The sequence below is a fragment of the Neolamprologus brichardi genome, chromosome 10, assembly GCF_056152115.1.
Source record: "Neolamprologus brichardi isolate AB-2024 chromosome 10, ASM5615211v1, whole genome shotgun sequence".
Lineage (NCBI taxonomy): Eukaryota > Metazoa > Chordata > Actinopteri > Cichliformes > Cichlidae > Neolamprologus > Neolamprologus brichardi.
Window position 1 is genome coordinate 4837916 of NC_142113.1, and position 14193 is coordinate 4852108.

Below are 14193 nucleotides of genomic sequence, written 5' to 3' on the forward strand. Positions count from 1 at the left end.
GCTCATGTGACCTCCTCCTCCCCTTTCACATGCTCCCACACTCCAACTACAGCTATGTATGGGCCAAGGGTTGGTGGGGGGCTGTGCGGAGGCTGACGGGGGTGAGGTTACAGCTGCAGCACCCGTCTTGAATGACTGAGCTGTAAATGTGTCTCTTTCATAAACTGTGCTGTATCAGTGCAGAGGCTCTGGCCAATGAGGCTGCAGTAGGCACTAAAATGGCCAAGCCAATGGCTAGTGTCTGTGTGGTATATAAAGAGGGGCCAGAGACCTCCAGAGTTGGGTGACCCCTATTTTGGCTGTGGTGAACAGGATCTGATCCCAAGGACTGTTACCTCTGTACTTGTCTGGTGTGCAGGTAAAGAAATGATTAGTTTTGTGGGGTTAAAGAAGAGAAGACGTGGAGATATGGATGGATTGGGAGAACAAGCAAAGCATTTAAAATAGCACAAGCAATTAGTTCTGGCTACTTTTTCTATTAATGAAAAGCTGTAGACATGAAGTCCATGATGAAATCAAAGAATAATTGTGCAACAAATCTGGTACGTTTGCATCCATATGATGCATTAAAAAAAAGAGCTAATTTCATTGAATTGTTCTCCGTTAAGATTAAGCTTAAAGATCATGCTTTAAGAGACAGGCTGTGGTTCCAGTGATAACTTGTGTCTCTGCACATGATTTTCTTTTGGACAGTGATTTATGTGGACAGGTGCTTCGCAGTTTGATACGTGTAGGAGAGACAGACTGAAGTCCCCCATGTGTCATCTGCGACTTTTGCTGTTTCAAAGTTACACTTTTGGAGCTTTTTGGCGGTAAACTAATCAGAAAATTGTCACATTGAAAGGGATTACTGATTTAAAGAACGGCTAATTTTGTAAATCAGTTTGGGACTGAGGTGCAGATCATATTTCATGTGATGTAACAAGTGCGTCATTGCATGCATCATGTTCGTACTCGTGTTGAACAGCTTATCAGGTAATGAGAGTAAGAAGAGTATGTCTATATATATTGTTGGATCGCAGTAGCTGGACAAGTCTGCTGCTAATCAGGCTTCTTTCAGCATTGTGACAATTATACTGTAGTAATCCTGTAGAGTGACACAAAGACCTTGTAGTGCTTTCAGTGAAAACACCCCTGTGCTGGAACTGACCAGTCAAGTTTTCATTTATGTGCATTTATGTGTCAATGTGCAATCAGGACAGTTGTGATTGTACGTATAAAGCTTTGCTTGTAGATACTGAGGACATAAAGGGTACACATTCAGATGTACTTGTGCTAAAAATACCCAGCCAACAGGCACTCCTCCCTGTACTCTGTTTCAAAGTGACATCTGAGCTGCTGGAAATTGAGTGACACTTGTTACCAAGATTCCTCTGCCGACACCGCTTAAAACCTGCAGCTGTCACACAGAATATCCCGTATCTCCAAATGCTGCAGAAATTTTGTGACTATTTCGATCACCTCCACAATCTCCAGATGAAACAGTTTATTATCGTTCCAAGATTTAGTCAAAGGCTTTTCCCTCATCTTGCAGTGTTAGAAAGCAATCATGCCTTTCGGAAACACCCACAACAACTTCAAGCTCAACTACAAAGTTGAGGAGGAGTTCCCAGATCTGTCCAAGCACAACAACCATATGGCCAAGGTTCTGACCAAGGACATATATGGCAAGCTGAGGGACAAACAGACACCCAGTGGCTACACTCTGGATGACGTCATCCAGACTGGTGTTGACAACCCTGGTGAGATATGTTTCATATCAGATAAAGAAATCTGTTTCATTCGTGATTAACATTAGCCATAAAAACGAATTCTTTCATTTCTGTTCGCCCTCCGAACACGCACTTCTTACTTACATTCTTCAGGTCACCCCTTCATCATGACTGTTGGCTGTGTTGCTGGTGATGAGGAGTCCTATGAGGTCTTCAAGGATCTGCTTGACCCCGTCATCTCTGACCGTCATGGTGGATACAAGCCCACTGACAAGCACAAGACTGACCTCAACCATGAGAACCTGAAGGTACCGCGGATCATGGAGGAGAAGTACTTTAACAAAAGACTTACTGCACAAGTCTTCAGATGTTGAACTGATTTAATGGTTTAGCACATCTGTGCATTGCTCCATGAACTCTGTTATTTATTTTATTTTGTTTATTTGTCTTTAGGGTGGTGACGACTTGGACCCCAACTACGTTCTGTCTAGCCGTGTTCGTACTGGTCGCAGCATCAAGGGATTCACCCTGCCCCCCCACAACAGCCGTGGAGAGCGCAGAATTATTGAGAGGCTGTCCATTGAGGGTAAGTATGCAAAGGAAAAGGACTGTCTTTGAATTTAAGCATCCAGTGTCGGTATGGATAATATTATTCCTGCTTTGCTCCGAACTGCAGCTCTGAACAGCCTGGACGGTGAGTTCAAGGGAAAGTACTACCCCCTGAAGACCATGACTGATGCTGAGCAGGAGCAGCTGATCGCTGATCACTTCCTGTTTGACAAGCCCGTGTCTCCCCTGCTGACCTGCGCTGGTATGGCCCGTGACTGGCCTGATGGCAGAGGCATCTGGTGAGCACTGTCATTAAGTGTTAATAGGCTGAATGTGAAACATTTTCCTTAAATCTTTTGCATTATCTGTGTTCCCCTAAATGTGAAACTATATCTGCTCAGGCACAACGAAAACAAGACCTTCTTGGTCTGGGTGAATGAGGAGGATCACCTTCGTGTCATCTCCATGCAGAAGGGTGGCAACATGAGGGAGGTGTTCAGGCGTTTCTGCGTTGGCCTGCAGAAGGTATGCAGATATGACAGGCCTCGGAAAGCCGGGATGAAATGAAAACAATTGTTCAGGATGTTTCAACGACTCTTCTTCTTTCAAACCTGCCAGATTGAGGCGATCTTCAAGAAGCACGACCATGGCTTCATGTGGAACGAGCATCTCGGGTACATCCTGACCTGCCCCTCCAACCTGGGCACTGGCCTGCGTGGTGGCGTCCATGTCAAACTGGCCAAGCTGAGCACACATGCCAAGTTTGAGGAGATCCTCACCAGGCTGCGTCTGCAGAAGCGTGGCACAGGTAAACACTCATATGCTTGTGGACCAGCTTGAACAGCCCAGTGAAATCTCGACTGCGACGCTGACTTTTGCCCTTTCTCTTTAGGTGGTGTGGACACTGCCTCTGTGGGTGGTGTGTTTGACATCTCCAACGCTGACCGTCTGGGCTCCTCTGAAGTGGAGCAGGTCCAACTGGTGGTTGACGGTGTCAAGCTGATGGTTGAGATGGAGAAGAAGCTGGAGAAGGGAGAGAGCATTGACAGCATGATCCCAGCCCAGAAGTAAAGAGGGACAATCTTCCGTTTTTCTCGTGACCGTTCATGTGTAATCGAGCCAACTGATGGACACGCAGAGGAAACAGCCGCTCAACTAGAGACTCTTGACTCTGAAAACTTCTTTCTCTTCTTCCCTGCTTTTTCTTTTCTCTTTCCTCTTTTTTAAGTTCTCCTGTGTTGGTTGGTAACATCCTGGGATCAGCCTCCACTGAGCTGGGCTTGCCTGGCGAATGTGGCATCACCTACTTTTTGTTATAAAAAGTAAAGATTATTGAAGCCGCTCATACTGCTCAATAAAAAAGTGCCCTGTAAAACAACTAAACGAGTCATTTTTTTGTCTTGTTGCAGTATAATCGACAGATAGAGGTTTTGGAAAGTAGTAGCTTTGAAAACAAGATGGCAAAATGACGGAAAAAATTGCCAACATCAGTGAATTTTATTCATCTTCAGCTCCATGTTCTCCTTACGCATCACACCCACTCATTTCAGGTTACAGTTTGCTTCTGATGGGAGGAATTAAACAGTAGAAGAGAGTAAAATTACTCATACAGGTCAAACTGTGTGTGTTCTTAAGTCTCTTTTGCATGTAACATTAACTGTATCCAAAATCAGTTTTGAAATGACAGTGAATGTTAAACACTGAGCCCCTCGGGTTTCTAATACTGTCATCATCCACCATTTAAACCATTTAGACCAGTGATACACCTTTTCCGAGCAGGTATACAAGCATTTACCCAAACACTCACGTCACCAAAACCTCTTTTTGAGAATTCTTCACAGTAGAATCCCCCCGATTCATCCATCTTATACTATGAGTGAGTTGTTTAACCATGAGTTATTTGCTTTTCTCTTTTTTTTTCAACCCATTTAGTTCAAAAGTTCCCGCTGAAATGCTCAGCAAACAACCTGAAACGTTTCTATGGCTTGAATGCAGACAGGGACTTGGAAATTCAAGTTAAAACTGCACAATTTATTCCAACTGCAGCTGTCCTCGTGCAGGATCTAAATCATTTTTCTGATGTACGAGGTGCACTCAAAGACTTCACAGACTCCTGTTGTGCAGCATGGTACGGTCATGTGCACGTAAAAGATGTCAAGTAGGACTTTAAGAGACGTGATTCCACATTTTGTCACTCTATCAACATAAAAACCTGTGACAGACAAAGTTCTGTAGATAGGCTTTTGCACTTTGTACCATGGAGCTGAGGCGGTATGCGGGCATCTTCGACCCAACATTCAGACCCAGGATCTGGCATGAATTTGTCCCTCAGTGTCATATTATTGTTGGGTTTTTACCTCACAACATAAAGAGGCAAATTTTATATAAATAAAATCAAACTGAGTATTTCCAATGTAGAGTTCCGTAGTAACAGCCTACTACACAACAATCAGCTCAAATGCAGGTGCAAGTGTTTGGACCACACCAGCACAATCGTTGCTCATCGCCTGCTGCGTCTCTGCGACCTTCGCCGCAACAAGTCTTGTAATTCTTTGACTGCACCTCATACTCTACGCTGTGGTATGTTTTACGGCATATCCAAAGACTTCTATAAACTCAAGATGCCCTCTTGAATGAGTGCTGACGCCATCCTGTTGCAACAAGGTGAAGTGAAGTTACTGTGTCTCACATGAGCCCTTCTGTTACTTTTTGTGAAAGGGGGGGGGTGGGGGATATTCTGGCATTTCATTTAGCAACTCATATCTGAAAAGTGACTGTGTGTGTCTGCATTTCACAAAGCTTCCAGTCCAAGGTGTGCATCACATTTCATTTTTTCCAGTATAACCCAAACTCTGAACTCATGCAAGATTGCAGCTTGGTTTTGTTCCCCATTATCACTGACAGAAACTGCTTTAATCTAGAATTACTTCCCTTGCTCTAGCTATAAATAAACCTTGAGCTCTAAGATATATACTATATTCATATATTTTATATACAGCCATCAACTGACTGATATAAATCCTGTTTTTTTAATGATATTATTCTAAAAAATAAATAAAGTACCTGTGCAAATATCCACAAATCGAAGTGTTTCACATTTAAGACATTGGCGCCTTCCAGTGGCTAGTTCTGGGTATTACCTATACAGGTACACTGGAAGGAGCTGATTCAAGTCAAAGCAAAGTGCATTGAGGTCTATATTACCTAATGCTAATATACACCACAATGAAAAACGTCCAGGGAGAGGACAAGGACAGACTCCTGATGTCCACTCTGGTGTCTGCTTCTCACCCTGAGGGGGAGGGCAGGTCAACATCGACTTCCCCTGCTGGGCTACGTGAAACAGCAAACACCATACTGGACTGAAAATGTAGAACAATGTGAGAGAGTGGATGATGGCTGACCATTTCCCTGCAATAAAGAAAGACGAATGCTCGACCGGATAAAGTTGGCGGTACGTATGGAGGCGGCGAACAGAAGGTCAGCGATCCCTGTAAAATGTAGGGGTGGGAATGGAATGGGGTGGGGCTGGGTGGTGGGGGTAGGTCACCATGAGCAAAGCCACAACTGAGAGACAGTATTAACAGTAAATCAGCAGCCAAACAATATGATCTCTGTAGCCTACGCAAATATCACAGTACATTATTCACTAAAAACAGGGAGGGAGAATAGAAAGCTCTCGCACTTTTCTCTCTCTCTTTTTTTTGTTTTTTACTTTTTTACATTAAATGTGTATCGTATGAAGGCGCTGGGGGTAGTTCACTTTAAAGGCAACTGGACTAACAAGAAGAAAACACTGTCCACACTGCCTTCGTCGTGCCTTTCCGAATACAGAGCGCTCCCCCCTCCCCTGATCCCCACGGTCATCAGTAATGGACAGAGCAGTTAATACACGAACCACAAGAAAAGAAAAAAGAAAGAGGGCGGGCGTTAGAGGAGTGCACGCCGCCTCTGCGTGTGTGACGGCGAGTTTGTAATCCAAGCGCTTGCGCTGCTGCTTGGTCGATCCACTTTTTGGCGTTTCCCACCGACAGAACTGAGGCGACGACTAAAGTGAGATCACGACTGAGGTGAGATCGCACGGCACAGAATAGAAGCGGCAGAAGAGCTGCCCTGCACTGAAAATACACCAGAAATACTGAATCTCTCTAAGTCTGTGGTGGGGTGAGTGACGGCCCACCTCTGCTAATGACAACTTATTACAAGGCTGCTAAAGAAAAGTGAAGGTTGGTGAAATCTAAATGACTCGGTTGGGGGTCGGTCACAAATACTGAAGGACATTGATTTTAGCCAATTTTATCTCCTGTATTTATTATAGAGGGTCGTCAAGGACAACTTACTGCACCGAATTATCATATGGAATAATTTAAGAGCGTTATCCCAGCAAACATACTGAAATATAAATGATGGACATAGCCAGATGGTTTTTAGCTTTGCATTCTGAAGCCTCAATGGTAGCTTTGTGGCAGCTGCCTTAACAGAATCGTTTTGCCCACACATTGTTGCAGTGGACTGCATACAGGTCATACAGACTAACACATGGATACAGCCTCTGTGGCTGACCTATTGGTTTTTGGATTATTCGGGCAATTCTATATTATTTGCCAGATTATTTCATTATAAATTATCCAAAAGGTACCGATACCACAAACATAGTTCAAAGATCCAGTTCGGTAGCTCATATTAACAAAGATTGGCAGACACCAATGAGCTACAGTTGCACATCTGTTAACACATCTGTAAAGGCCAACACTGTTTCTGTACCACAGTGCAAGCATGCTATTAAGTGCTGTGAAGAAGATGAGAGTCTATGGAGATTGATTCACATTTGGAGCCTGCCTCAAGTGGCCACTAGAAGAACTGCAGTGTTTGGCACTTTACTGGAGGTTATAACTCGGTTACTACCGGTAATGGGAAAAGAGCACCATCTGTCTTCCCTGTCAATCAATTGACAGCTTAACTTTAACAGTAACTGATAGCCTTTTGACTTAAGCATAACGTAGTTTGAGTCATAATTTAGGTGTCATAAATTCGTTTAGATTTAGTTTTGACTGGTAACAGTTGCTCCACACCATTTCCAAAGGATTTTTTTCTTTGACATCAAATGCAAAATGTGTCCACATGTCTGATCTTCTCTTCCTCCCAAGCGCTGGAGCATTTAATGTACCATTTCACAGTGGCAGATCATATATGCGCATCTAACCTTTCTACACTTCTACGCAACTTCATTAGTTCTGATTGGATCTCATCTCTCCAGGATGTTTTCACATCAGTTTTATCTGTGGATGAAAGTGCATAAGCTTTTATTTAGTTATCGCCTTGTTTATGTCTGAAAAAGCATTTTGTTGATGACTCTCTGTGATAAATGATCAGCTGATCAGGATAAGAAATGTTTCCCTCGTGGTGAGAATGTTTTGTCCGCTCTTTGTAATCAGCACATTTTTCACTTTGGTACTATTTTTTAATGTTGGATGTTTAGAATGAGCACTGATGTAACTCACCACTGAAATGTTTGCTGGGATACTAAAAGGAGGGAATCAGCTGGACTGATTTAGCGTTAAAGAAGGCTGAAAAATGGAGCTCGACCTTACAGTTACTACTGACCGACATTAGCTAAATTTGAAGCGTCTGCTCTCGTCACTCAGAGAAACTAATGTGACTGAGAGGCCATAACTCCGCGCTGCACTCAAGCTTCTGACTGGCTGTTTCAACGGCCCGTCAACCCCATCCCCTGACCTTAATCCGGCGTGTTTGTCACTGCTGTATTTACCCGACTCAAAGCAACGTAACACTGCGGCTGCTCGTCTGATTGCTGAGTTGGACCATTTCCTTGTTTGTGCATGTTACTATTTCAGCAGGATAACTATCGGTGAGGGGGGAATATTAAAAATTAAAAAAACAAAACAGTAACACAATGTAAAGGTGACATATTAAAAAAAAAGTGTTAAAAAAAAGGATGGATGAGGATGTCAGACAGACAGGAGGTGATTTTCTGCAGTGGTGAAAGTGACAGTGAGTAAAAACAATGACCAGAACAATAAATAACAAAATAAAGAGTCATTATGGCTAGGAGTAGCAATAAAAAATATTCAACTTATTCCATCTGATCCAGGTCCAGTGGGAGCAGGAGCTCAGGGAAGGGAAAGCTGAGCTGTGTTGGGTAGGGTGGAGAGAGAAGGGGGCAGGGGGTAGGAGGGTGGATGTTTTAGTCTGTATGACTTTACGGATCAGGTGTGTGTCTATCAGTGTGTGTGTGTGTGTGTGTGTGTGTGTGTGTGCATGTGTGCGTGCAGGGGGGAGGTTAGTCTTGAAAGAGACAGAAGGAGACGTCTTTTCTTTCGGGTCCAGCCCCTCACCTCTTCTCTGTTTTTTTTGTTTTCCTTTTTTTGATTTCCTTTGCGCACACACATCAACAACACTCACACGGAACCACGCACTCGTATGCAAACGCACCCTCTCGATCAAAGTTCAAGGTCCTTAGAGATTTGGGTGGCAATGTCCCGAAAAGCTAGCGGCGCCCCCCAGAGTCGCGTGTAGCGCACCCCGTTAGAAGTCTCAGAGGTGCCTGTGGAAAGATGGCACACCTCGGCCTCGAAAGCCACGCGGCCCCCTGCCACGCCGTGGGTGCAGGAGAGCAGAAAGGGGCCGGCGTGGTGGACCTGGCAGCCACATCCGAGAGCTGCCTCCCGCAGAGCCAATACCACCTCCGCAGGGTCCCGCCGCCCGCCGCCTCTCAGATCCCAGCCACGTCCGACGGCCCGGGGCTCGGACGCTTTTTGATACCCAGGTAGATGGCAACTGAGGAGAGGGAGGGAAGAACAGGAAGAAAAAGGTCAGACATCTGACATCCTCTCTGTTTCTAAACGCTATCGACACAGGCGGAACTTATGTACTTACCTTGTGACCGCAAATCTCCTGATTCCCTCAGATTCATTTGTGACCCTGTTGGACAAACAGGCAACGTAAGAGGTAATCCACCAGAGCACAACGAGCCTCATGATGAGACGGCATTAACAAGTGGATATTACACAGTGGAACTGAGCAAGCATCAGCAACAACAAGCATGTGATGTTGCAAAACAACTTGTCCTCACGAAGGCACTCCTCACTCACTCACGACTTCTAAAGCATGCAGATATTAACGGTTTCCTTCAGCTTCTGTGTTACAACGCTTTCATTTTACTTACTTTCATTTACTCAACTTCACACGGAGAAAACATTAAATGATTTTTACCCCACCAACCACAAACTGGAAACACTATTCCTACAGGTATGCACGGGATGCTAGTGGATAGTCTTTATAGACGATGACACTGATTCTTCCTTGATTGCAACCATGCTTGAAAACAAGTGTGTGGGACCTGGACAGAATGAAGACCATTCACGAGGCATGCAGACAAGCAGTATGAAAAAACATCAGGCATTTCTGAACTTGAGCAAATTCCAGTGTGAGCAGGCAGACAGGAAATGGGCGGCACAGGCAGACAAGAAAGAAGAGAGAGACATGGAAACTTACTAACTGTTTTTGATCCTTGTGGAAGAGTACAACCCGAGACTGATTTGTTTGAGCCCTGGCGCTTGGACGGGTCAAGATTGACCCTGATGCCATGACACGGAGGAAAGAGAACGAGATAAAGATGGAGAAAAAAAGAGGGAGTAAAGGGTAAGAGCGGGGGATTTGGGGGAGGAGTAAGAGAGAGTATAAGTGAATCACAGGAAAGCAAGTGGTGGAAAAAGAGTGCAGCGCTGCAGCTGATTGGCAAGGATGAAGCTGAGGTTTGATAAGATTAGACATGTGTGATTATGATGACTGGGAGGGAGAGGGGATAATCCGGGGCCGCGGCAGGGCTTGCTGAAAGGCCTGGGTGGATAAAATGTTTTGATAAGCATGGATCCATCCCAGGCTGTGCTCAAGATGAAACACAGAACTTTACATCAACTCTACATGACTTTGCTTCATGTATTTGACGTCCTTGGTTTGAGTTCAAAAGAATCTTACACCAACTGGAACAGCAAAGAAAGCCATAAACAAAAACCAAATAACAAAAACATGTGAGAGACACTTGTGTCCTTTTTTCAATAACCATATAAGAATATGGAAATTGAATAAAAGCTATGTAGATGTAGCAAGGGCTACACTATGAGGTAGTGTAACAGATTCATTATTAAGTTTTCTACTGTGCTCAAAATGAATATCAAGCTCTGTAGTGAGCCAGCACAGAGGTTTTATCCTTTTTTGTTCTTCTGCATGTTTATGGATTAACACAACTTCAGTCACGAGTGAGAAGCAGCAGTCCAAGACAAACGGCAGCAGCCGTCTTGACTTCTTTGAGAAGTGAAATTTCTCTCTCCCAACGTCACATTAGCACAACATAATACCAACATAGCGTTAGCTTAGCATACAAACACGTGTATATTGGGGGTGTCCAAATTCATAGGCTGCATCCTCCTGAGGGCCCGGCCTTCACCGACTAAGTGGGCCGGGTCCTCCGAAGGCCGGGTAGGCGGAAGTGAGCAGCTGTGAAACTGGACGGTCCAGCCTTCAGTTTTGCGTCATCGCTGTCTCGGTGGAGTTTAATAAACTTGGCCGTCTGCTCCTTGCTATCTAAAATATAACAGGACCCTGGTGTAATCAGTTTTCCCTTTGACATTTATTCAGCTGTAATCTCAGCCAAACCGATTTACTCATGAACAAATAAAACACTGAAAGCCAAACAATAACATTTTTTAAGTTACCTAAGTGACTTTTATATCATCTTTAACCTGAGTCACGAAAGACCGTGGGGGGGTCTGAAAACGATGTGTGGGGAGGTCGCTGTTATCGCCCGGCTAGCTATCGAGCTGTTGGGTAACAGACGTCTCCGAAAACGTCGGAGCACTTTGCAAATATGTGATGTCTTGATAAACCGAGCAGATATCTGAAGTTTACACAGCTACATTCTCGCATGAAAATATCGTGAACGTTTATTTTGTGACCCAGAAAGAGTAATATTAAAACTAAGTAGCATTGTTGGAAACTTGAATTGGCTGGGCCGCGCTATGAGTTCTGGGATATGGTGGGCCACGAAGGATACACCCGGCCCATCCTTCAACTCTGGAGAAAAGGAGCACGCATTTGGAGGAGTCTATGAATTTGGACAGCCATCGTCGCGTTTAGGGATGGGTATTATCCGATACCGGTGCCAAACCGGTACTTTTGAAACGGTGCCGGTGCTTAAAGAATGGAGAACACAAACTTTGTCCAAAAACCTCTCATGTTTAGCTGTTTTTTTGTAAAAAGATAACAATGTTAGCCTTTTCTGCAGCTATGGGGCATATATGGCATCACTCTTGGCTGGAAGCAGTGCTTAAACAATGGAAAAAACACAAACTTTGTCCAAAAACCTCTCATGTTTTGCTGTTTCCACTTTTTCTTTGGTCATTTTAGCCTTTTTGGCCAGGGTGAAGGGAGTATCTGCCATCAAACAAGAAGACAGCCGCATGTAACTACGACGGTGTTTGCTAGTTCACCTTACATGCATTAATGTAATAACGTGGTTAGCCTACTCAACGTAAATTACACACGAACAACATTAAGCTACTCACGCAGAGAAGAACGGCTGCTGCTGCATCATCATCCGTCATCATTTCTGCTACACTGGCAGGGCTAGGGGCCAGGACGCTCCTCTTCGGGTTTTTGGGGGATGTTGCTAACTAGATAACAGGCACCACACCCACAGTAGATGTGCTCGGTGTGAGGTCTCGCAGCAAGCTATCAAATACGGCGCATTTCTCGGCTTTTAAAAAAACGCTATGCGTCGCCAGGTGTTTCATCAGATTTGAGGTGTTACCTCCTTTGACAGTATCACAGTATCAGCTTAAAGCACTTGTTGCAGGCTGCTGAGTTTGCATCTTTTGCTGTGAAGTACAGCCAGACTTTGACCGCTTCGCCTTGGGCATTTTTAATCTGTAGCTCTGCTCTAAAAGAACGTACGTACCTGGACCCGCCTACTATCCTCGGAAACGTAAAATGATTGGCTAGAATCTAAAGTGTATCACAGCTCAGGAAAAAAAAAAGCACAGAAATGTGCGCTGCTTTTCGGTCTGGTTACTACCGTTTATGTCAGAACCGGTACCATCATGGCACCGGATACCGGTACCCATCCCTAGTCGCGTTGCTGTGATGTAATCGGCCTACAAATGCGGCCTCAGGAGGATGCAGCCTATGAATATGGACACCTCTATTATCTTCTTAATAAGTAGTAACTGCTAATGTTGTAGCAAGTGGTTTCCACAAATGTATGATGCAGGGAGAAGCTGTGAGTCTGCTTCTGTTAAAAGTTTAAAAAAAAAACAGCTCCAGCTTTCTTAAAAAAACTACAGCTTTTGTAGAGTATAGCTTATGTCAGTGGTTAAGGATACAGGTAACAGAACTACACTCACATACTACAAGCTACTGTGTTCAAAGCCTAACCAATGAAGATTTCAAGTCATTCAGGAAACGACCAGCTGGTTGATTTTACTTGAATTTGTAATATTCAAAAAACTTGAAGGCGTTTGGAGGTGAACTGGAGCACAGCTTTTATAACGTGCTTCTAGTCTTTATGCTAAGGTAAGCTAATGTCTCATAGCTCGTTTATATTGAAGGAATACATAAGCCATGCTATTAAATGTTCTCATCTCGAGCCATTACTTTAAACAATATCCTTCTATTGATTATTTATTATCCTATCACTTGCAGAAGAGGCGGCTTGTACAAAGAGCAGTTTTCCCAGGCTGTAAATACTTTCCTGGTTAAATCAAAGAAGTTTTGATTTCATCGCCTAATGAAGACCTACAAAGCTACAGAAACTGTCATGTTTCTTGTATTCAGCAGTACTACTATACAAATCACACGTAGTGCAAGTCTACCTGCGAGTGAGTTTCGAGGTCAGCTTGGTGAAGAGGTTGGAGGTGGCCCTGGTGCGGGCATGGGTCAATGGGCTGGCGTCGTGGTGCGACAGAGTGGGTGAAGTGGGCGGGGCCGAGTAGACCGGGGGACCGCGATCCCTCAGCTGTCCCCCGTGAAAGGTGCTGCGGATTGTGGAGCCTCGAGTCAGGCGGCATCGGTCTGAGGAGGAAGATGAGCCTGTAGCTCCAGCTGCAGAAATGCTGAGCGTGGAGGGAGACGCTGCCGGCATGCGGTGGCTCAGGGAACTGGAGCGAGGAAGAAAAATAAACAGGATTTAGTCTTTAGTCTTATTGACTTATAATTTTTGATAATCCGGTCTTTGAGTCTGACGTCATTAGCCGTTTCCGGGTCCAAACTCCGCCTCTAGTCCCAAAATCAAACAAACACTGACAAACTGTCTAAATTCATCTTTAATAAAATGATCAGTGTAGCTTCTTTACAAGGTGTAACAATTAAGTTTAACATCCAGGCATCCATGAAAGCAGGATTTATGGAGTTTAACGGCGTTGGGAGTTAGCTCGCTAGTTTCCATCTAAAGACAACATAACATGTTCTGACTGAGGGTACACAATTAGAAAGTACAGCAGTGATGTTTGTAGGGTTACTGAGGGGGGACTAGCTGGTATATAATGATGTGCTACCTAGTGGCTAGTAGGGCTGCTCAATTAATCGAATTTTAATCACGATTACGATCTGGGCTTTCAACGATCATTAAAAATGACTGAGCCGATTATTAGCCCCTCCCTCGTGCTTTACTCTCGCGCTGCTCCGTGTGGCAAATCGAGCGCACCTCTCTGCATTTCGAACACGTGTCACAACAATTAAGAGCAGCGGTCTCCAACCTTTTTTGCACCACGGACCGGTTTATGCCCGACAATATTATCACGGACCGGCCTTTAAGGTGTCGCGGATAAATACAACAAAATCAAACTAGTACCGGTACCGAAAAAAAGAAGATTTATTCATAACACACGTGAAAAGACCCAGGAAAACCGAGTAAACG

The 14193-nt window shown here is 44.4% G+C and overlaps 2 protein-coding genes across 3 annotated transcripts in view; one reads left to right on the plus strand and one right to left on the minus strand.

Annotated features, from left to right (window-relative positions):
* Positions 1-208: 208 nt before the first annotated feature.
* On the plus strand, positions 209-3644 carry ckma (creatine kinase, muscle a). Its single transcript, XM_006808599.3, has 8 exons — positions 209-358; positions 1535-1742; positions 1866-2020; positions 2166-2298; positions 2389-2560; positions 2663-2786; positions 2880-3069; positions 3154-3644. The coding sequence occupies exons 2-8, from the start codon at positions 1550-1552 to the stop codon at positions 3330-3332; spliced, it is 1146 nt and encodes a 381-aa protein (XP_006808662.1). The 5' UTR covers positions 209-358; positions 1535-1549; the 3' UTR covers positions 3333-3644.
* The window catches only part of mark4a (MAP/microtubule affinity-regulating kinase 4a), a 38190-nt gene continuing 27311 nt past the window's right edge, over positions 3315-14193 (minus strand). The window contains exons 15-18 of one of the 2 annotated variants that reach the window (XM_087847089.1): positions 13151-13435; positions 9777-9859; positions 9159-9203; positions 8879-9059 (exon numbers count right to left, since the gene is read on the minus strand). In XM_087847089.1, the coding sequence (XP_087703215.1) occupies positions 8995-9059; positions 9159-9203; positions 9777-9859; positions 13151-13435 (478 nt within the window). In that variant the 3' untranslated portion in view covers positions 8879-8994. Of the gene's footprint in view, positions 9060-9158; positions 9204-9776; positions 9860-13150; positions 13436-14193 lie in introns of both variants that reach the window. The other variant, XM_087847088.1, reaches the window with a different exon arrangement.

Excerpts from the sequence above, each read along its gene's own strand:
- ckma (XM_006808599.3), top strand. The coding sequence starts at position 1,550 with ATGCCTTTCGGAAACACCCACAACAACTTCAAGCTCAACTACAAAGTT. Across the intron at positions 2,021-2,165 it reads TCAACCATGAGAACCTGAAG|GGTGGTGACGACTTGGACCC; the intron begins GTACCGCGGATC and ends ATTTGTCTTTAG. Across the intron at positions 2,787-2,879 it reads TCTGCGTTGGCCTGCAGAAG|ATTGAGGCGATCTTCAAGAA; the intron begins GTATGCAGATAT and ends CAAACCTGCCAG.